The following is a 24,207-nucleotide window of genomic DNA, read 5'->3' on the forward strand; positions in this document are numbered from 1 at the left end:
AAGTTAATGAATGTATTTGTTGAAGAGAGTCCTATTTAGCTTCACTACATGTATAAAACTATTACCGTGGAGAGAATCATAACAATGTCAGTTGCAGTGGGTATTGCCAAATCGCTCATTCTCTCTGTACCTTAGCACACCATTTGATGTTTATCTGTGAATTAACTGCACAGTACTGCAGGAAATGGTACACATATAAAACAGAGCGTTTAACTCTTGAACATGACAAGTTTTGTTTCTTAGAATTGCGAAGGCAATGCTCTTCTTTTGCTAGATATCATAGTTAAAAAGTGATGATCAGGTAAGAGTACCTTGAATAAATTTTCAGCAGTGAGGTAGAGGAAGGTTAGCACACAGTCTTAAACAGGTGACTAAAATAAGTATGAAACCCCACTCCCCAATCACCCTCATTTACTCAATCAAAGTCACTATCAGAATTTACTCAGAAATTACTGTGGGGCAGAATTCAACATTGTGATATGGCAGTTCTTCCACTAGGGCAATCCCCTAACAGAAAATCTCTCTTTTCCCACCACATGCTGTTCCAGGGACTCTCCCAGCCCCCAAGCCAATTTGGAGAGCAAGCCCCCAGCCCCCAATTTGGGTGGGGGAGCAAGGGGGAAACCCTCTGCATAAGCAGAAGACTTTGTGCAGGGATTTATTAGTTGAATCCTGCCACGTGTATTAACATTTTTGCAGGTTTTCCTTCCCTTTGGGGGCGGGCCTGTCCTAAGGACATAAGAACAGCCCTGATGCCTCCAGCCAGGGACTTGTCTAGCCTAGTAATTTCCGCTGCAGCCATCGAGATGCCTATGAGAAGTCCTCAAGTAGGACATGAAGGAAATAGCTCTCTCCCACTGCTGTTCCCTAGCAAGCTGGTATTCAAAGGCATGCTGCATCTGTTCCTGAAGGTAGTATGCAGTCCTTAATAATCTTATCTTTGAGGAATTTGTCTAATCCCTTTTAAAAGCTGTCTGAGTTGGTGGTTATCACCACATCTTACAGTAATGAATTCCATAGTTCCAACTATTCACAGTCTGTCCTAAATCTTCTGCCACTTGGTTTACTTGGATGAGCCCAGGTTCTACTATTATTTATATGACAGGATGTATAGCTTTTTAAAGTCCACTTCCTTCACAACATGCATAACTACGCTGCCCACACATTATGTCTCCCTTTCTTGTTTCCTTCCCCCTCTAAACTAAGAGTGCTCAAATAATGGTAACAGGGGGGTTGTTTCTGTCCCTTGATCATTTCAGTTGCTCTTTACAGTACCTTTCCCAACTCTAAAATATACTTTTTGTGATACAGTAACCAGAACTATACACAAAATTCCAGGTTTGGGTGCACCGTAGATTTGCACCTCAGGTTTACAATACAGTGGTACCTCGGGTTACATATGCTTCAGGTTACATATGCTTCAGGTTACAGACTCTGCTAACCCAGAAATATTACCTTGGGTTAAGAACTTTGCTTCAGGATGAGAACAGAAATTGTGCAGTGGCGGCACAGCAGCAGCAGGAGGCCCCATTAGGTAAAGTGGTGCTTCAAGTTAAGAACAGTTTCAGGTTAAGAATGGACCTCCGGAACGAATTAAGTATTTAACCCGAGGTACCACTGTATTGACTAATGATCCCTAACATGGAATTCACCTTTTTCACAGTTGCTGGACTCTGAATTAATGTTTTTATTGTGCTATACATCACAACCCCAAGTTCTTCTTCCTGGTCAGTCAGTGCCAGCTCAGACCCCATTACAGTATATACATCATGCATCACTTTACATTATCTGAAGAAGTGTGCATGCACACGAAAGCTCATACCAAGAACTGACTTAGTTGGTCTTTAAGGTGCTACTGGAAGGAATTTGTTTTGTTTTGACTATGGCAGACCAACACGGCTACCTATCTGTAACTGACACTTTACATTTAACATCGATCCACATTAGCCATGTTGTTCCCTATTCTCTCAGTTTGGAGTGCCTTGCAATCCCTTTTTTGATTTTGCTGCCTTAATAATTTGTCATCACTAGTAAACATGTCACTTCAGTGCTCAGCCCTAAGCCTAGATCATTTACTAAGAAGTTAAAAAGCATTGGTTCCAATCCAGATTCCTGGGGAAATACAGATTCTTACATTCATTCATCCATTATAAGGGCAATCCATTTAGTCCTCCTATCTGGTTTTTAACTGATTAATATTGTAGTCTTTATAGATCATAGATCATGAAGATGCTGCAGTATTCCTAATTTAGCTTGAAAGTCCATGTTGTATAACCTAAGAGTAGTAGGTGACTTTGGGTCAGTCACTCTCTCTCCTCTAACCTGCCTTAGAGGAACTCCTTAAAGGAAAGACAGGTTAAGGAATAATGTTTGCAGGCATCTGCAGAGCCAATTATGATTTTCATCTTGTCATGTGAACACACATTTAACTGCCTTGACATTGACTCCCTTTTATTTATTCATCTGATTGCCACTTTTTGTCCCAAAGGGCCATTAAAGCATTATACAACATATGAAATACAATATAATCAATACAAATAGAACACAGCAGAAAAGTTTTTCAAACTGAACAGCTTAAAAGCGGTAAATTTTACGATTACCGTATTTTACAAATATTTGAGTGGGGAGCATTGTGGCATTTGCAATAGAGATAATCATACAATATAACAGAGAACATGCTTTTAGGGTGCTGTAGGTTCTAGGTGCAGTTACTGGTATCATAAGTTAAAAAGAAGATCAGGAAGTAGCTGATTTGTCCAGTTGAGATGAGCAAATACTCTGACCTGGTATAAAGCAGTTTTCAGTGTCCCTACTGTCAAAAACACCTGATTGATCACAATATTTTGCATCAGAACCCAACCAAGTAAATTTCTGCAAAATCTTAATAAGGCCTCCTCCAGTGATTTTGTGTGTGTGTGTGTGTGTGTGTGTGTGTGTGTGTGTGTATTGTAATCCATTACTTTTTTGTCTGTTGATGGAAGAATATGTCAATATTTGGAGGTGTTGTTGCCAACTGTGCTTCTACCGATTCTGTGGCCAACAAACTATTTCTATGAATCACCATTGGGCAACATGAGTCCTATGATGTTAAAATATGCATTTATGGAAATCCAAAGCATCTGTTTTACAGCCAGCATGCATATGAACTGTATGTGAAAGTTTAAAAATAAGCATCAGCAAGGATGTTATATTGGGAAAAGTATCTACTTGATATTTGTATGTATCTGCTACTAGAATTTTAATCACATATGGGACATCAAATTTAACCCCAAAATCTTAAATGCACTGTGTTCTCTCATCTTTTAGGTGGCAATAATTGCTGGAAATTTTGAGCTCGCTGAATATATCAAGAATCACAAGGAAACTGATATAGGTATGTAATAAATATATATATATCATCATGTAAATTAAGACTTCCAGGGAGTCTTCTCTTCTCATGAGGTGGTCAAAGTACTGGAGCCTCAGCTTCAGGATCTGTTCTTCCAGTGAGCGCTCAGGGCTGATTTCCTTAAGAATGGATAGGTTTGATCTTCTTGCAGTCCATGGGACTCTCAAGAGTCTCCTCCAGCACCATAATTCAAAAGCATCAATTCTTCAGCGATCAGCCTTCTTTATGGTCCAGCTCTCACTTCCATACATCACTACTGGGAAAACCATAGCTTTTACTATACGACCTTTGTTGGCAAGGTGATGTCTCTGCTTTTTAAGATGCTGTCTAGGTTTGACATTGCTTTTCTCCCAAGAAGCAGGTGTCTTTTAATTTTGTGGCTGCTGCCACCATCTGCAGTGATCATGGAACCCAAGAAAGTAAAATATATTCTCACTGTACTTGGAATTCCATTCACTGGTGATTGCACTTCAGATACACCTCATGAACATTAGGCAGGAACCTCACTATGTACAGTAATGCCCTATCTTACGTGGGTTTTGGTTCAAAGGGTTCCATGGAAATGAGGCAGGGGCGGGGCAAGGTCCACTTGGGGCACTGGATCTGGAAGTCAAGAGATGCCCTTGCAGGATCTCACAGGCCATTCCCATGCTAACACCACTATCAGCTCACATTGTGGATAGAGTGACGATAAAGACACAAATCTTAAATTAAACATATAAGTTAATATAAACCCTCCCATTGTCCAAATAGGTTCCCACATGAATTGATGTCTCTATACAATATATTTGAATGTAGCCAGGACAGCGAGGTCTAAAACCATTGTGTAATAGATGGTGGGTATTTATCCTTCTGGGCTTTAATACGTACACTTCACCATAAGGGCTTGCAAAGTCTACATCTGTTTTCTGTTTGTTAAGCCTTATACTACAGAAATACGGTTTAAAAGGAGATGAATACAGTGGTACCTCGGGTTAAGTACTTAATTCGTTCTGGAGGTCCGTTCTTAACCTGAAACTGTTCTTAACCTGAAGCACCACTTTAGCTAATGGGGCCTCCTGCTGCCGCCGCGCTTCTGTTCTGTTCTTATCCTGAAGCAAAGTTCTTAACCTGAAGCGCTATTTCTGGGTTAGCGGAGTCTGTAACCTGAAGCATATGTAACCTGAAGCATATGTAACCCGAGGTACCACTGTACCTGCAAATATCAAGCATTTTGCCAATACAAAATTGACACGAGTAACAACTTCAGACCAAAAGGAATATATCACTGGACAAGGCCTCATCCTATATCTCAAGGAGGTTATTTTTGTGTTTGCATACATAGGGATGCACTGTTAGATTTCCATTCCTTCTTTATTTATACTTAAAAAAAAATTGTGATCCACCTTTCCACTAAATGGTACTCAAAGTGACTATCACAATACAAACAAAATATAATTGTTGGCATCCATCTGTCTCAAAAGACGGTGGAATGCACCTCTGGGAGTGAAGTGAAACCGCTGCTTTAGCAGCACCAAAGTGACTTTCCTGGGGCACAGGTTTGGGCAGTGTATATGGAGATCCTGGGCTGCCCAGACAAGAAGACCTCCCTCTTGGCCTCGCTCATGTGGTCGAAATGAAAACAGAGCAATATGTTTGGCACCAGCTTGGCTGCAGGAGTTGCCAGAAGAAGGCATACCAGGCGCCATCGAACCATCTTAGGGACTCCACTCTGGATTTGTTTAGGGTTTACTCTTTAGCCTTTTCTTCTCCTGAAGATATCCTGCAAGATACCCAGCAGAGGTTTCCCTTCTCGTAGATGGGCTACCTTCTCAGGTTGATGAGCCCCATCTGCCCCTCACTTCCCTCTACAACACATGCAGTAACTGCCTTCTTGACCATTAGACCCACTATTGGTTTCATCCCTCAATCTGCCAGAGCCTGTTTTTGCATGCAGGGGAAGTCCCTAACTCATCGAGAACCTTTGCCTGATTTAGCTGGCCAATCAAAGCCATTTCCAGGGTATGGCCCTGTCACATGCTGACAACTTCTAGGAGCCACAGGTGTTAGGTAAGTGCAGGGTGGGGACCAAATGTGTTCCCCACCAGAGGTACTATCCCTCCTCTAACCTCCCATATACTCCTAAATGCAATAAAACGTAAAGTAAAAAAGTTATGTGTCAGGTAAAACCAATAAAAAGAACCACTTAAAACCAGTTTCAACATATATAAAATAGTTATGAGCCAAAGGTTTATCTTAATATTATTATATTTGCCTCCTGGAGAAAGTTCATTACAGACAGGACTATCTGAGCCTCCTTTGGAACCAGTTATCAAGGCCCTTTCTCAAGTTCTACTCAATGTGCTTCAGATGTTGATGGAACAGACAGAAGGACCTCTCTCAAGATCATAAAATTAGGCTAAGAGCTTAAGGGAGAATATGGTCTTTCAGATAACCTGGCCCCGAATCATGTAGTGCACTGTGTTTCATAACCACCACTTTGAATTGTGTCTGGAACACACCATCAGTATCTGCTGATAATTATCCTCAATCAGTCTTGCATCATAGTCTGTACTGAGGTTTGCTTATACAACAATTAGGTTGTATCCCAGGACAACACCTCTCTCTCTCTCTCTCTCTCTCTCTCTCTCTCTCTCTGTGTGTGTGTGTGTGTGTGTGTTGTGCCAAAGAAAAACACAACCCTGAGTAGCAGTTCCTTATCCTAAACATTTGTACAACTCGCAGTACCATCCTGCAACACCAAAGGGCCTGTTTGAAGGAACTTCTATCCACCCCACCCCCCACTTTCTCAACCAGCTTCTCCTCTCTGACCTCTTTAGGGTCTCCTTAGGTAAAGAGGTGGGGCTCGGAGATCCCATGAGTGACAGGCCTACTCCCATTCTGAGGGGCAAATTACATCTAAATAAACCCCTTGATTGGGGTATTTCATTAGCAGTGCACTTGTTACACCCCATTTCCAGTACTTAATGGGAAAAGGATTGGACTAGAATCCCTTGCCCTATAAGAAATGAATTCTTATATCATTAACACTTGTCAGTTTCATATTTGATCAAATTCTTCATTGGAACGATAAGAGGCAGGGGCAAAAAGATAAAATATTAAGACTGAAAGTCACATTTCAAGGTAATTTATTTCATGACATGATTTGAAAGAACAAGACATCTTTATTGTTTACTGACATTCAGGGAGTGAAAGGTATCCTGTTAATCTGTCACAAATTTCTTTTGCACAAATTTGTATTTCAAGCATCACACTGAACACAACCTATCACCTTGCATTCTTCAAATCTTACATTCCCAGTAATAAGCTTTTATAAACATTTCTGATATATTGGAGCATTTTCCAAAATAACTGGGCACTGTCAATTGTTGTTGAGATCTGGAAAGATATTACAGTTCAGTGCCTGTACAATACCATTTTATTTTTGTGCTGAAAACCAACATTGCATCTTTGAACACTGCAAGGCTTTAACAAACTGTCCAGCAGCTAAACCCCATTGATTGACATGTATTTGCCCTCTTCTTACTGCAATTAGTTGCAGCATTTTATTTTTATTTATCTATTTATTTTTATTGAAGACTGAAGGGAAAGTAATGGATTAAAAGCTGTGATGAATAGAAAAGTTAATCCCTGATTGTTTTCATCCAGTCTACAGCTGTCTGCAAGTAAATGAGCACAGAAGGTTTAGAAAGCATTTGCTATACAGCTTTTACTATGGCTTCTATAGGATGGAGATACAAAAAACCAGCAATAATATATATAGGAATCTTGAAGGTCTCTTTAAATACAGCTATGCACATATTAAATATGCTGCGAACTGAGAATCCTTTACTTGGATAACCTATTTTTAAATCTTTTTATTTTGTTTTGCCTTGGCTCTTTGTGGTGAGATGAATTATCAGATGGATTAAATGACATGGGTTGTTCTTCCTCAAGTGAACAAGGTTTGTTTTATCGTTTACCTTCTCCTTCAGCAGCTCTGAAGATAGAAACAAGAGGGGTTTTATTTTTAAATATGAAACACATTGAGGTGGTGGTGTGTGAGTTTTGGGTAGTTGATTAGCAGACTAACTAATACTTGGATACTGTTGCTAGGCTTCAAGTCAGAGTTCTTGTATTCCTCTATAATTATGCAGAGATGTGTATATGTGAAGGTTTGTGGGTGTTTTCAAGCATATATTTTTTGTAATTTAATTTTTTCTGTGTGTGTCGATACCAAATGGCTGCTGAGCTTATTTTGTACGTTGTGTGCTTTTAGTATGGCATTTGCTTTGGAATAAAGAAAAGTATGTTGGTTTTCCAGAAATCAGGACAGTCGACATACTGCATAAAATGAAAAATGCATTTTGTTTATATTTTGAACAAATAGGCAATGGTGTCGTTTATCTCTGTTTGCTTTTCAAGCAGTTATTCTGAAACTGGTGTGATTGAGGTCAATACTGTTGATTCCTGAGCAAATTAACTGCCATCTGGTTTAATTCTACCGTTTATTTCTGGCTTTTTAAAATGAAATGTTCAGCATTGAGGTTTTTTCTTTAAAAAAATCAGATTCTTGCAGACTGTTGTATATGTTTCAGTTTAAAAAGCAAACAGCTTTAAGCAAACAAAAACCACAAACACTATAGGAACATTAAATAAAAAGGAATATAAATCCCTGAGACAGTGAGCAGCATGTGAGAGTGGCTCTATTTTTATCTTGCCTTGCTTAATAGAACTAAAAAGGGGAGCAAGAACAAGCATGTATTGTAGCCATGTTCATTCACCATTTCAGTTATGAGTAATCTTAACCTTTATTCATATTCTACAAAGAAATTCTCATGTAAAGTACATTTTTAAAATAATACTAACCAGAATAATAGTCCTGAAATCTTCATGGTTTTATGTTTAGTGCAAGATGTTATGAATCTAAAAAGTTGTCAGTTTTGTCATATGTGGTTCTTTAAGGATAATCTTTTCCAACTTCTATTTTGAGCTCAGGAATACCTACCCCCCCCCCAAAGTAACATCCATAGGCAAGCACCACCTCAATATCTAAAATCAGTTCTGTGTATTTCAGTAGAGTACACGAATGTTTCCAGTTATGCATCAATATAATTATAAATGCCATGCAATTTATTTGGCATGTCAAAACATACATGTTAGGTAGCCAAGCTGGAAATTAGATATTTCTTCTTATTTTGCATAGTAACATTCAGGATTTGAGAAAGGTGCCAAAGTTCCTCTGCATTGTTCACATCCTGTATCAGTTATGCTTTGTTTATTATATTTTGATCGTTCCCTTCTTTTGAGCAGCTCAGGGTGGTTGTTCATGCTCCTCCCACATTTTATCTTCCCAATAATCCTTTGAGGTAGGTTAGGCACAGTGAGAGTTATTGATCCCAAACCATCCAGTAAGGAGGGGTTTTAACGTGGGTCTTTCTGGTCTGTCACCAAACCATGCTGCCTATCATGTTTTACAACAATTCATCTCTATGAATTAAGTTGTTACCTTTCTGGCACTTGAGGCAAACCACAAAATTCCCCCTACTTTGGGCAGAGAAGACGGGGTTAGTGAAGATTTATATCAGGAACAAGGGCAGGGGAATCAAATCAATCTTGCCTGGCAGTTGAAGTGGGACTCAAAAGTGAATTGCAGAAGGGAAAGGGGGCCATTCTGAATCATGCTGGGCAGGGCAGGAAGAGACCAGCAGGCCTCCTATTTGCTGAGAGGCTGCAGTAGAGGCAGCATTGGGGGAGCACTGCCGAGGAGGTAGCAGATCCAGCTTCCAAGGAGTATGCCACAAACATTACTGCTACCGTGGTAGTGGCTGCAGCAGCCGGTGATGCCTTCTTTGGAGGCTTGATCTGCGGCCCCTGTGGATCCTGCCACCCAAGGTGGTTGCCTCACCTTATCTCAGGGGTGGGCTGGGCCTGAGTCTTTAGATGCAGCCATGGGCACTGCAGCTTCCACACTTGTTACCTCTGACCTTTCTTAACCCACAGAACCCTGTCAAGGGGAGGGATGGTCCATTCCTTTGCTCATGGGAGAGTTGGCAGGCTTAGGATTATAGTCAAATGAGATGTGACATGATAACTCCATCAAGTTTAAACGTGGGCTTGTCCCACTTATTGAGTGGCGTCAAAGTGATTGGCACAGTTGAGGAAGAGCATGTCCATAATTTTGAGATCCTCCAGAATCTTCTGTTGTCTTCTGAGGCATAGGTAGCCTCAGTCATGTGGAGTAACCTCATGATTAAATTATTGTAACGTGCTTTACGTGGGGCTAACTTTGAAGACTTTTCAGGAACTACAGCTAGTGGCAGAATATGACTGCCTTATTGCTAATAGGCTTAATGCAAGCTGATCATATAACACCAATCCTGGCACAGCTACGCTGGCGGCCTATACATTTCCAAGCTCATTCAGCATGCTGGTATTGACCTATAAAGCTCTGTACAGCTCATAACCGCAATATCTTTTCAAGCATCTCTCCTGCTGTAAACCTACCTGGGCATTTTGGTCTTACTATGAGATTCTCCCCTGAGGAAAGTCAACAAGGGAGAGGGCATTTTCAGCTAGGGTTCCCCCATGGTGGAATGCTTTCCCTTGGGAGGCTTGCCGGGCACCATCATTAACATCATTTTTGGTGCCAGGTAAAATCTACAGTATGATCGCTTCTTAAGCACATTCAACTTGTGCGATTTCACCTATATGCATTTGAAAGCTGACTGGTTGAAATCCTTCAAGTTATATGTGGCACTGGCATGTAGAGAGAGCCTTGCTTGAGAAGCAAGGCAGAGAGCTTAAAAACTCTTCGCGTCAGATTTTCCCAGCACAAAAAGAGCTTTAAACTCTATCTTTCTTTCCAAGCAAGGTTCTCTTTTCTTGCTTGGCCTGGAATGCGCCTGTGAGATATTTGAGGAACTTGCGTGTTCCTGTGAGATCTCGTGAGAACATTCTGGGGCTTATGGAGGCAGCACACTTGTTCTGGAAGCCCCGGGATGCCCCTGGGCGGAGGGGGGGGGGTTGCTTCCAAAGGCTTGAGTACACATGGAACCCTTGGACGCAAACCCTGTGTAAGATGCAGTCATGCTGTATTTGATGGATTATATAAACTGTTCTCTTGTTTATTGATGAAACATTTTCTGCGGCTTACATTTTCTTCCATCTTCTGGGTTTGTTTTATAGGTTTTCTAATGGTTTTATTGTAAAGCATTGTCTGGTTTTATGCAATGCCTTTGGCTTTTATCTTCTGAGTTAGTTGTGTGGAGACTTTTAAAAATATATTTAAATGACTAACAGTGCAAATAAATAATGTTATGGTCTCCCCCATTTTATCTCCTTGCAGCTCCTCTGTCCAGACACTCCTCCCAGTAAGAATTACTGGAAGTAATGTCTTATGCTCTATAGACCCTTTTATCTCTCCACCTTATGCAGATCATATCTCAGGATCTGCTCTTAACTTGCTGGTTTCACCAACATTTTCTAATTAGATCATCAGCAAGTCAGTCTTGTAGCTGCCTGCATTACTTTCTCAATGTAGAGCTTTGTGTGTCGAGGTCCCCAGGTCCACCCCAATAACTCACACATCACACAGAAATTTTTGTTTAAGATTTTTGGCATAATTTTGGCCACAACTTCATTAAAATACAAATTTGTGAGTGGTTGCGTAGGCATTGGTTGCGACTATCTGCCCCCACCATGGGGGACAGACTGAGATTCCGCACGATGCGAAAGTCAGAATGGGGGAATACACTTGGGGGTTACGCGGAGCAGGGAACCTGCCCTCACCCCAAATGCAACCAGGAGCTCATTGCTATGGCCCAAGCACCCTTGACAGAGTGGACAAGCAATAGTTAGCTCCCAATTCCTTTAACGGAATCCCTTGCAGCAGCAGCATTAGAGGGTGCGCAAGGCTTGCCAACACCAGCGCGGAGCACGGGGCGTCCTCCGAAGGGCGCCCCGTGCTCCGCGCTGCCGCCTGCCGCCCGCAAGCCATGCACGCCCGGGGGGAGATCCCCCGGGTGCGCAAGGCTTGCGGACACCTGCGCGGAGCACGGGGCGTCCTCCGGAGGGCGCCCCATGCTCCGCGCTGCAGGCTGCCGCCCGCAAGCCTTGCACTCCTGGTGGGAGATCCCCCGGGTGCGCAAGGCTTGCCGACACCAGCGCGAAGCACGGGGCGTCCTCCGAAGGGCGCCCCGTGCTCCGCGCTGCCGCCTGCCACCCGCAAGCCATGCGCGCCCGTGGGAACTCCCCCCGGGCGTGCAAGGCTTGTGGATAGCTTCCTGGAGCCTGGAGAGCGAGAGACGTTGGTGCGCACCGACGCCTCTCGCTCTCCAGGCTTCAGCGAAAGCCTGCATTCGCCCCATAGGACGCACACACATTTCCCCTTCATTTTTGGAGGGGAAAAAGTGCGTCCTATAGGGCGAAAAATACGGTAATACAGTGCTGAAGCGCTCGCGCGCTCTCTCTCTCTCTCTCTCTCTCTCTCTCTCTCTCTCTCACACACACACACACACACACAAATAGTACTGGAAAGAATTGAGCAAGAGGGATTTCTGGACCTCCCGCTCCATAATTTATCTTCTTACTCCTTTCGCCCTGCAAAAATTTGTAGGTGAAAACTCAGTTTAGCCCTAACAGCAATAATAATATGTTTCACAATAAAGAAAAGGCACGCAAGGCAATGAGATAACTTGTGTATCTCTAAGTGAAACAATGAAAAAAGATGAAACTCAGGAATATAAAGGACGAATAAGAAAGCAAGGTCTTTTGGAAAGAAAAGTGTAGTAGCAATCTGAGTAACTTTTTCTCTGTTGTGGCTGTGAAATTGTTTAAATGTCAGCTTGTATGGGGGGAAACTTTATTCTGTAGGATTGCAATTTATTACAAAATACAAATATATACAGTAGGAGAAACAGGAAAGAGAGTGAACAACCAATGCAGTAAGCTAAATAGGAAATCACATGTGACTGTGATGTTTGTTCAAGGTATAGAATTATTATTTTCATAAGAAATGAGTTTTCAGTAAAGATTTATTATGTAGTCTAGGTGTGTGTTGAATTTTTAAAAGGTTTCTGCTGGGCACACAGTCCATCACTGGAAAGTGTTTAAACAAAGAAACACCCCACTAATAGGTTTTTAAAGAAATCTTTCAGTCGCAATTGAATAGCTAAGGCTTCTGGCTGCTTACTAAGAGAAAACATCAACCCCTTTTAAAAGGCCCATCAAGTCTCACAGTGAAATTTAAGATGGCAAGAAGTAAAGGTCTGCTGTGAGGCACCAGTTATTTTTATGCTTTGTGATGGTCCACTGACTTCAGAGAGCACAGGATTAGTAACAAAGGAATTTCTGGGCTTCAGCTATTTGAGGACATTGGGGCTTTGTGTAGTTCTGAAATTTTAATTATTCCCTGCAATAATTTATTATGGAAGTGGCAGTGATAACTTCATAGGAAGTAATGAATGCCTCCCCCAACAGACTTTTGTTTCCAAGAAAAATGGACTTTACACAAAAACAAGGTGGGGATAGATTTGCAATGAAGGGAAGGGGGACGAATCAAGAGAGACAAAAGTAGGTTAGGAAGAACAATAATATGAGCTGTATTGTCTACATTTCTTTTGGATTAACATGGGAGAGTGCTGTTGTGCTCAGGTCCTTCTTTCAAGCTTCCCATAGGCGTATCGTTGGCCACTGTGAGAACAGGATGCTGGACTAGATGGGCCTTTGGCCTGATGCAGTAGAATGCTTACGTTGTTCTCATATATTTTCAGTGACCTTTTCAGTGACTTGGTATTTTTATTGGCCCATCTTTGAAGCACTACACTGACACTGGCCCTTAAAATAATAATTATTTATTATTATTTATTCAATTTATACACCGCCCTATATCCCAAGCTCTCAGGGCGGTTTACAAACAAGACCACAGCATATAAAATCAAGAACAATAATCCAATAAACCCCACCCCCAAAAAAGAGCCACATTCTAAAAGGGTGTTGGATGGCAATAAGATGAACCAAAGGCTTGGTTAAAAAGGAACATTTTTGCCTGGCGCCTAAAGGTGTATAATGAAAGTGCCAGATGAACTTCCCTGAGGAGAGCATTCCATAGATGGAGCCACTGCAGAGAAGGCCTTTCTCATGTTGCCGCCCTCTGGACCTCTCAAGGAGGTGGCACACAAAGGAGGGTCTTGGAAGATGATCTCAGGGTCCGGGTAGGTTCATATGGGAAGAGGCGGTCCTTGAGGTATTGTGGTCCTTCCTTCCTTCCTTCCTTCCTTCCTTCCTTCCTTCCTTCCTTCCTTCCTTTGTCAAAAGACCACAGAGCAGGTTACAGCACAGATCACCGATGTCAATGCCATAGCATTCTATCTATACAACATAACAAATCAAAGCTATTATATAAATACAGTTGTTATAATAATAAATGCATAATAAAATATCATAGTGGTGATATAAAATATCACATGGTGGAAGCGTTTGATGTTCATGGTTTTCTGATCCCAAACATGTAATCATCAACTTTCTGAACACTGGCAAGAGGATGAGCGCTGAGACTGTATATAACAGTGCATTTGCTTTAAAGTGAGATATGGAATTTCAAGAACTGTACATTTCCAATACAGGCCATGGGCATTGTTTAGAGGAGATGTCAATACATGAGAAATTCTAGGCCAAGTGCAACCTAAGGCAGCAGACAGCTGACCCACTGAACACCCGAGAACATGCATATAATCTTTTCCTGTTTTAGATGCCATAGCCTCTATGCTATCACGAATCCTGTTTTGTAAAAAGAAGTGAATTGGGGAAATTATGCAGATGGCTATCCCCTGCATCACTTTCTACTGCAAACCAGAAGTGATTGGGAAGATGAAAATAGTTGCTAGAACAATATTCACATCAGCACCAGTGTTTCTCCGTGCCTTATTGGAATAGGATTCACAAGCAAGCTGCCGGTCACAAGAAAGAAATGATAAGAAAAGAAAGCTATAGTGTGGTGGTACAAAGAGCAAGGCATGTGATTCCGTTGTAATCACAGTGTTGAAAACACTTCATGCACAATGCATTATCCCATTTCAGTCCTTACAGTTGAGTTAGAACTCTTATGTTCTACAATTATTATTAATAATAACAATAACCCTTTAAGGCCAGTCAGCATTATTACCCACAAACTGCAGGTTGAGGAGCTGAGGCTCAGGAAAAAAAAAAAGAGTTTTGTCTGTGCCTACCTAGTGAGATAATGGAAGAAGTGTGATTTGAACCAGAGGCTTCCTAATCTGCAGCTCACAGTCTTTCATGGTAAACTGCATCAACATTGTTGTTGTTTAGTCGTTTAGTCGTGTCCGACTCTTCGTGACCCCATGGACCAGAGCATGCCAGGCACTCCTGTCTTCCACTGCCTCCCGCAGTTTGGTCAGACTCATGTTCGTAGCTTTGAGAACACTATCCAACCATCTCGTCCTCTGTCGTCCCCTTCTCCTTGTGCCCTCCATCTTTCCCAACATCAGGGTCTTTTCCAGGGAGTCTTCTCTTCTCATGAGGTGGCCAGAGTATTGGAGCCTCAGCTTCAAGATCTGTCCTTCCAGTGAGCACTCAGGGCTGATTTCCTTAAGAATGGATAGGACGTTTGGTCTAAACTCTCCACTATGACCTGTCCATCTTGGCTGGCCCTGCACGGCATAGCTCATAGCTTCTCTGAGTTATTCAAGTCCCTTCACCATGGCAAGGCAGTGATCCATGAAGGGGTGCATCAACATAGAGGAGGAGAACATTGAGGTGCTGGTTTTATAAATCCTTCTCATCCCACTGTAGATAATGGTTAGCCCAAATAGGCTCAGTTTTCCAGTGTGAACATAAAACATTCAATAATTAGCCCCCTTCATGTGTTATATGCCCAAAGAGGGCTCTGCACAAAGAAGGAGAGGTGGGTGCATGCTGCTGGCACTGATCTTGCTGCCATCTCTAGGATGCTCCTGGTGTCCACATGTAGAGCTTAGACATCTGGAAAAGTGAAGCATACACATGCAGAGTTACATGCATGTGGTCTTCAGATGACATTGTATAATACATTCTTGTCAAAGAGTAAAAGCTTGCTTCCATTTCACCCCCCCTCCTCTGGGATCACCTGGGCTCAAAGGCTCCATTTTGGGATGGAAGTGTTCCGCCCTCTACCCACTGTCATGGGAACTGCTGGAAGGACTAATGCTTAATCTTACTCCACTTCCTAGTTCAATCAAGACAAGACTGGGAGCGGATTCACCTAATGTCGGCAAGGACATCCACTTGCACAATGGGGCTCCCCTCCCCTCCCTCACGTACAACCCAAAATTGGCTTGGGGGGTGTCAGATAAGCCCCTAGAAGAGTGCACATTTGGAGGAGATGGGGGATTATTTTGTCTTGCAAGCTGAAAAGCTTGCACGGAAGGAATGTTCAACAAAGCACAACATTGAATTCATGGCTATATCACTTATCCATTGGCTATTGAGAGCCCTGAGTTTTTGCATGATCGCTCAGGTCGTACTGTAACACACCCACCTGGGGTGAAACACATTCCCTTGTCATGTTGAAAAAGATCACCATTGTCTCTTTTGTTCACCCTTGCAAGCACACCTCAGTCGTCTTGTGCTTGGCTTTTAAAACTAAGTGATTTTAGATCCTCAAAATCAGGGTGATTTCAAGAGTAGCCCTGTTGTAGCATCATTCCTGGCTAGCTTTTGAAATGCCTTTATTAGGCTGCCCATCTCTGCACCGCCTGCTGCAGCAACCGTTGCCTGGGAAAGGCTTGCTGCAGTAGAGGAAAGCCTGTTCTTTCCACCTCCTCCTTGGAGATACCCTGATACTAAGGACACTTGATTCCCTTCCCTTTAATGAAGGAGAGGTTTAAGTCTCCCTCTTACCAGCTTTCCAGCCTCTTATAGTTCAGCTCTCCTTCATCAGAGTGCTGTGCCTCGCTTCTTGACAGTTGAGGGTTAGTGCGACAGCCACTCTGCCCAATTTTTAGACAGTGTGGACTTCAGCTGAGTTGCTCCTTTGGAGGGTTGAGGGGAACTCTAGTGAAATATACTCGGAGTCGCAAAGTGATTTCATGCTCTTTATTCAGCTCATAGTGGTGAGGAGGAATGAATGAATGTCCCCTCAAAGTATCTGCCTTATATACATTATTTACACAATGGGCTGCACATGATTGGCTAATTCCGGAATTGTACTGTAAACCAATCAGGTTGTGGATTCACTTCAATCTGGAGCATGATTGGGTGGTTCCTGCCAACCAATCATACTGCTGCATTGTTCTAGGACCAATCAGACTGCTGCATTCTGAATCCTATTGTTCTAGGACCAATCAGACTGCTGCAGTTTGGATCCTATTCGACTCAGTACATAACACCCCTCCCCTCTAAGTTCCAGTCCTGCCCGGGAGGTCGCATTCATAGTCCTCAAGGTACGCTGGCGGCCTACGTGTGCGTTGCGGCCTGGGGTGTTCCCTGGTCCGGGGTTCGGGTTCTGGCTCGTGTTCCAAGGATGCTGGCTGTGATGGGGCTGTTTGGTCTGGCGCAACCGGCTCGCTCAGTCGTGGTTCTGGTTCCGGTGTCCTTTCGGCCTCCCGGGACCTCTCTGTATTTACTGGTTCTGCCTCTCCTGCTGGCCCCTGCTGCTCTATGGGCCTCACTGCCCCACTGTTCCCCTGGGACTCCTCTGACCTGTCCTCCTCCTCCTGGTTTTCTCCCGGGAATCGTCGCCGTATCTGGTCACAGTGGCGGCGCCAGCATTGCCCCCCATCCGTTAGCACCTCGTACGACACGGGGCCAGTGACCCTGGTGACTGTGGCGGGTACCCATGCAGGGCCTGCCCCAAAATTCTTTGCGTACACTGGGTCCTGGGCCTCGAAGGTCCGGGGGTTCCTGCCTTCCCCCACCCCTACCTCATCCTGAGCTCTATCGGGGTGAAGGCGGTCCAATCTGATTGCAAGGCGCCGACCCATTAGTAGTTCAGCGGGGCTCCGGCCAGTCGTTGAGCTGGGGGTGCTGTGCTGTGCTAGAAGGAATGTGGCAAGGCGGTACTCCCAATCCCCTTGCGTCATGCGGCGAAGGGTGTCCTTGGTGGTCCGCACCATGCGTTCTGCTTGGCCATTGGTGGCAGGGTGGAATGGCGCCGAACGGATGTGGCGGATGGCGTTCTGCGCTGTGAAGGTTTGGAATTCTCCTGACGTAAATGCAGTCCCGTTGTCTGAGACGAGAGTGTCAGGGAGCCCGTGCGTTGCAAACAGCCTGCGTAGTACCCGGATGGCTGCGGATGTAGAAGTGGATGGTACCAGTGCGACTTCCAGCCATTTGGTGTAGGAGTCCACCACTATGAAGAATGTTTTCCCCTGAAAGGGGCCAGCGAAGTCCACATGCAGGCGTGACCATGGTGCTCGGGCAGACTCCCAGGACTGGACTGGGGCCCTTGGGGGATCTGGGCGGGATTCTTGGCAGGCCTGGCAGTGTTTGACCCAGGCCTCTATCTCTCCGTCGATCCCCGGCCACCACACATAACTCCTGGCAAGGGCCTTCATTCTTACTACCCCTGGGTGTGTCTCGTGTAGGGCTGTGAGGACCCTTTTGCGGAGGGGCTGGGGAACAACGACCCTGCTTCCCCATAACAGGCACCCCTTGTGGGCCGACAGTTCATGTTTGCGGGTTGTGTAGCTGGCGAATTCTGGCCCGGGGCTGCTGCTGGGCCATCCCCTCCACACCCAGTCCAGGACCCGGGAGATGACGCTATCTTTCTTGGAATGGTGTGCAACTTCTTGTGCCTGAATGGGGCGGTCGGGAAGCAGCTCCAGGCTCATAACCTCTTGTGCAGGTGCCGGGTCGGGGCCTGTTTCTGGTAGTGGTAGCCTGCTGAGGGCGTCCGCATGGCCCATCGCCTTCCCAGGGCGGTGAATCAGTGCATACTGGTAGCTGGCAAGGAAAATTGACCACCTGAGGACACGAGGAGACAGCACTTGGGGGGTCTGCTTTTCGGGGGCAAACAAGCCAAGCAACGGTTTGTGGTCAGTCACCACGGTGAAGGGCCGCCCATACAAGAAATCATGGAATTTTTTTACTCCCTTCACGATTGCCAGGCCCTCCTTGTCGATTTGTGAGTAGTTCCGCTCGGTTGCGTTGAGTGTCTGGGAAAAGTATGCCACCGGTACCTCTCTTCCATCTGGGAGTTGGTGTCCCAGGACAGCGCCAATGCCATAGGGTGAGGCGTCGCATGCTAGCACCACCGGCAGCCTCTCGTCGAAGTGTGCCAAGACCGAGTTTGAGACAAGCAAGTCCTTGACTGCCTGGAATGCGGCCTCCTGGCGATGGCCCCACACCCAAGGGGCCCGCTTGTCCAGGAGTCTGTGTAGGGGCTCCGCTACCGCCGCCTTGTGGGGAAGGAAGGAATGGTAAAAGTTCAATAGTCCCAAGAAGGCCTGAAGTTCAGTCTTGTTCCTGGGCGCTGGGGCATCACAAATGGCCCGTACCTTGTCCCCAGTCGGGTGGACCCCTTCTGCGTCCACCATGAATCCCAGAAAGTCCACCTGGGGCACTCCTAGTAGACATTTTTCCCGCTTTACCTTGAGACCCGCTGTCTGGAAACGGTGCAGAACGGTGCGGAGGCGGTCCTCAAACTCCTCTGGTGTGGGCCCGGCAATCAACACATCATCGAAGAAGGGGGTGACGCCAGGAATCCCTTTAAGGAGAGAGTCCATTAGATTCTGGAATATGCCTGGTGCCACGCTGACACCGAATTGTAGCCGCTTTGCCCTGAATGCTCCTCTGTGCGTCACAATCGTCTGTGCCTCTGCTGTTGCCTCATCTACTGGCAGCTGTTGATATGCTTGGGCCAAGTCCAGCTTGCCAAAAATTTTCGACCCAGCCAGGGTGGCAAGGACATGGCTGACCACTGGCACTGGGTATGCATGGGCCGTGAGGGCCTTGTTTATGGTACATTTGTAGTCTGCGCAGATGCGGACTGAGCCATTAGGCTTGACAGGTGTGACGATTGGGGTTTCCCAGGGGGCATTAGGTACCGGTTCCAGCACTCCTTGCTCCACGAGCCGGTCCAATTCCTCGTCTATACGGGGTTTCAGAGCGAACGGGACCCGGCGGGCCTTGAGCCTGACTGGTCGTACTGCGGGGTCAAGCTGTAGAGCAATGGGGGGGCCCGTATACTGTCCCAATTTCCCATCGAAAACCCCCGGAAATTCCTTGCATATGGCGTCCACGTCCACTTGTAAGCTAGTGTGGTTCACCCCGGTGACAGCTAGCCCCAGTGGTCCAAACCATGCCAATCCCAGTAAGCTAATGTAGGGGCCCTTGACCACAAGCAAGTCCAGTTGCCGCGTCCGCCCTCGGTATTGCACCCTGAAGGTCCCCACCCCCATTGTGGGGACCTTACGTTTCTGGAAGTCCCGGAGGGTGAATGGGGCCGGCCTGAGTTTGGGACCCCCAGTAGGACACAGTTTCCTTAAGGTCCTTGCCGAGATTATGGATAGAGTTGAACCCGTGTCAAGCTCCATGCGGCATGGGGCCCCCTCTATCTGTACCTCTACATAAATTTTCTCTATGTTGGGGTGGGGCAACTGGTATACCTGGAAGTCCGTGAGCTCTGTCGAGTTGCCTTGGTGCGTTGGGCCCCGGGACCTGGGGTTCTTGGATTGGTCGTCTGATGCCTGGTGTCGGGTGGGCCAAGCCCGACACACCCGGGCGATGTGTCCCGATTTTCTGCACTGTCTGCACTCTGCATTGCGGAAACGGCAGGTCCTCCTCTCATGACTTTCTCCACAGCTTGCGCAGTTCCCTCCTTCTCGTCGAGGCAGCTGTGGTATGTGGGCTGCTTGAGTGCGCTGCTGTACTCGGTGCACCTCCTCCCTGTCAGATCCTGAGTCGTCGGTGAGGTCTTCATGGTGGACCCTCGGTTGGGACGGCTGGCTCGGCCGTGCCTCTTGTGTCGACCTCTCGGCAGCTTCCGTTGCCAGGGCCTCCTCCAGAGCGACCTGGAACGTTAGGTTCTTCTTAGCGTAGAGGCGTCGTTGCAGCTTCTCATCCCTCAGGCCACCGACGAGGTGGTCACGAAGCATGTTCTCCAGCTCTGAGAAGTTGCAGAACCGGGCGGCTTGGCGGAGAGAGGTCACAAACCCAGTTATGGTTTCCCCAGGGGCTTGCCGCTTTGCGTAGAAGGCATTTCGACGAGCCACCACTGAGGGCTGTGGCGAAAAGTGCCCCTTCAGCTGTTCCATTATTGTTTTGTATGGAACAGTAGCAACGTCTTCAGGCGCAAGGAGAGCCCGGGCGATTTCAAATGTCTCCTCTCCGCAGACGCTGAAGAATATTGCCCTCTTCTTGGCGTCTTCATCATCGGTGACCCCTTTGGCTTCTAGGAGGAAGGTGAAACGGGAGGCGTACGCTTCCCAGTCTCCAGATGCTGGGTTGAACGGCGAGAAGTTGCTGTCAGTTGCCATTCTGAGTTCCTTGTGTCCCGGAGCTGAAGCCTGGATACACGGTGCGAGGCAGCGGTGCGGCAGGTGGCGGTGCTGCGGTGCTGTGTGTGGCAGTCAGCTCAGCGGGATCCCATCCTCGTCGCCAGTGAAATATACTCGGAGTCGCAAAGTGATTTCATGCTCTTTATTCAGCTCATAGTGGTGAGGAGGAATGAATGAATGTCCCCTCAAAGTATCTGCCTTATATACATTATTTACACAATGGGCTGCACATGATTGGCTAATTCCGGAATTGTACTGTAAACCAATCAGGTTGTGGATTCACTTCAATCTGGAGCATGATTGGGTGGTTCCTGCCAACCAATCATACTGCTGCATTGTTCTAGGACCAATCAGACTGCTGCATTCTGAATCCTATTGTTCTAGGACCAATCAGACTGCTGCAGTTTGGATCCTATTCGACTCAGTACATAACATCTAGAGTGGCTTTTTTCACTCGCTTTATAGTGTCTGCTTTGTAATTTTAATTTGGCTGATCTGTTATTTTGGTCGTAGCTGGCAGCGAGTGCAGGCAGGTGGCATCAGGTTGATCAAGTTGCAATGGCAGGCACCTGGCGACATCTCTCTCTGTGTTAGTCACTGACGTCCCTCATTGACAGATAGTTCAGGATGTAGAGATGACAGCCCCAAGGTGCTACACGGCCGTGTACATGTCATACATTTAAAGAGCAGCCCCCAAAGCATCCTGGGAACTGTAGTTTGTTAAGCATGCTGGAAACTTTGGCTCTGTGAGGGGTAAACCATGGTCCCCAGGATTCTTGGGGGTGCTTTAAATGTATGCAGTGCCTGCAGTCCTAGTTTGCTGAAGGCTGTCAAGCATGGGTATGGTGATACATCAAAGCCCCAGCTCAAGTTGGTGGGCTGGCTGTGGGGTTCAGGTCAGCCAATGGAACCTGGTGGATTTGGCCAGAAGGTTTGTGGGGGGCACAGTGGAAAACAATCCATCAGTCTCTGAGGGTGGGGGTTTGGGTGGGGGTTTCCTACTTGCACTTGTGCATGTTCTGCTGACTGTTGCAGATCCTGGTTTGAGCTTTGACACCCCCTCATTCCTTGCTCTCTCATCCATTGTAATCTGCTGGAAAAGACATAACGGGGGTTCCTGTTCCGTGAAAAAGGATTCCCTCAGTGTTTGCCAGGCCTTCCTGTTTCATTTGGCTTTTATTTTTATGCTCTCATTGTTTAACTTGTGCTTTATTGAATTTGTAATTATGTTTTATAATGCTGGGTAATCCACTTTGGATTGTACAATAAATAAATAAATGACTGGCACCAAAATACATTTCTGACAAACTCTGTAGAGTTACATTTAAATAGCATATTTTGGAAGAAAATGCAAGTAGCGTAAAGACAAATTTCATATTCTTGTTAGTAGTAACTTTTGTTTTCTGCTGCTCTCTCTTGGGACAGAGAACTGTCTTTTCTCCTGTAGTGAAGGAAGGGGGTCCTGTGTGAGTTGTCACTGCGCACCTCTCCAATGGCAGGAAGTCAAACTTCTGTGAGGGTGCACTTGGTGAGCAGGACCATCCCATCACCAGCTCAACTTCCTGCCAGCTCCACTGCAGGTTGCTCTTGCCGGCAGCTCTAGGCATGGCAAAAGAGAAAAAATGGGAAAACCCTCTCCCTTCCCAGGGCTGCCAGCTTGGAGAATGGAGGCATGTCAGGCTGCAGTTGTGCAGGAAGATCAAGCGGTCCCTTGGGTGGTGGCTTTCCCTGGCCTTAGAGAGGGGACACTCACTCAGGGAGCAGCTACAAGTGCCGATAACCACCAACAAGAGCCTCTCGGGTTGGGGAGCCCACACAGAAAATCAGTATACCCAAGGGATCTGGTCCATGGAGGAAGCCAGTCAACCCATAAATTGGTTGGATCTCAGAGTGGTCAGATGGACTCTCCTCCACTAGGAGAGACTGGTGGAGGGCAGGCATGTGATGATCTGTTCTGACAACATTGCTACCAATATAGCACCAATGCAGTGCTACTATATGCAAGGAATGCATGCTACCTTACAGGGGCCATTAGGGCCTCTTGGGACTGGGCCCCAGGGAACAGAGTGGTATATCTAACTGTGGGACTGCTGAGTTCTTTTCTCCAAACAAGTTGGCCTCTTTTCCTTCCTGTTCTGTTGTTTATTTTTGGGCTATTCAGTTATTGCTTAAGCACAAACTGAACCCGTAAGGTGGTTGCCCTGCTCACCAGGTGTACTATCTCAAAAGTTTGACTTCTGGCCACTGGAGAGGTGGGCTGTGATAACCCACAAAAGATCCCCTTCCTACAGAGAAGGAACATACTACGTTCACATCTGTGATATATTAAAATTGTACATTATTTTGGCTGGTTCTTTGCATATTATTTACCAACTTTCTCTAATACTATTCTGACATCTTATTCTGTGATCATTGCTGACAGATGGTTTGGCCACACTTTTAACATAAGTAATGGCATTGTGCCACTAGCTATTAATTAACATTTGAACCTGAATACAAAGTAAAGGTAGCATGCAAATAAGTGAGTTAAAGGGAATAAGTAAGTAAGTTATAGAGAATACTGTACACTCTTAACTTGCTAGTTTGCATCTTTAGTGTATAGGAAGGATACTATTAGACTTCATTAATTCTTAAATTATCAATTTGAGGTAAAGAAAATGAATGTTTTGTCTCAAATCAAGATAAGTACTACTTTAGCATTGTAAAGTAAGATCGCTGTGTGTTCGAATCTGCCTTCAGAACTTCCTTTATTTAACATACCGTGGTATCATCACCAAAAGACTGGCCATGATCCAGGGGGAATGAGGCATGTACTGTGCATCTGATTTTACTCCAGAGCTTTTCAAAGAAGAAATGGGGGGGGGGGTGCATTGGTGGAGGTCACTAGATACATGCACCAAAATCATTTCTCTCTAGAAATGTTCTCATGCCAAATCTCCAAACTTCTAATTATTAAAACAAAATTGTAATATAGGATTTGGGGGGGGGGAGGAATCTTTCAAGTTGAACAGAGTTTTACATATCACTATTTCTGTGTTATGCACAGCAGTTGCTATGGTAATGGTTCTTTGAAACATGTTGTGCAACAATAGCTTGCATTGACCACCTCCTTATATATTAAGAGCATTCAAGGATGATTCTGCTGTGATTTGTTTCTTTTAGGGTTTCTCTCTCTCATTAAAAACCCTTAATACTGTGCAGAATATCTGAGGGTCCTGTGTTTGCAGCCCCTTGCCCCTTGCCTAGAATTGCCAGGGGCTGTATGTTTAATGCATTTTTGTTGTATCATATCCTTCCTGTTATCAAAGCTTGGAGCCAGTAAATATAACCCAAGTTATCCACCAA

The 24,207-nt window shown here is 45.3% G+C and overlaps 1 protein-coding gene across 5 annotated transcripts in view; it reads left to right on the top strand.

Annotated features, from left to right (window-relative positions):
- SHANK2 (SH3 and multiple ankyrin repeat domains 2) overlaps window positions 1–24,207 on the top strand; it is a 353,024-nt gene that overhangs the window by 96,992 nt on the left and 231,825 nt on the right. For all 5 annotated transcript variants that reach the window (XM_081833850.1, XM_081833852.1, XM_081833847.1 and 2 more), the window contains exon 10: window positions 3,307–3,373. In XM_081833850.1, the coding sequence (XP_081689976.1) occupies window positions 3,307–3,373 (67 nt within the window). The remainder of the gene's footprint in view (window positions 1–3,306; window positions 3,374–24,207) is intronic.

This window comes from Podarcis erhardii (assembly GCF_964252035.2).
Source record: "Podarcis erhardii genome assembly, chromosome: 1".
NCBI classification, from domain to species: domain Eukaryota; kingdom Metazoa; phylum Chordata; class Lepidosauria; order Squamata; family Lacertidae; genus Podarcis; species Podarcis erhardii.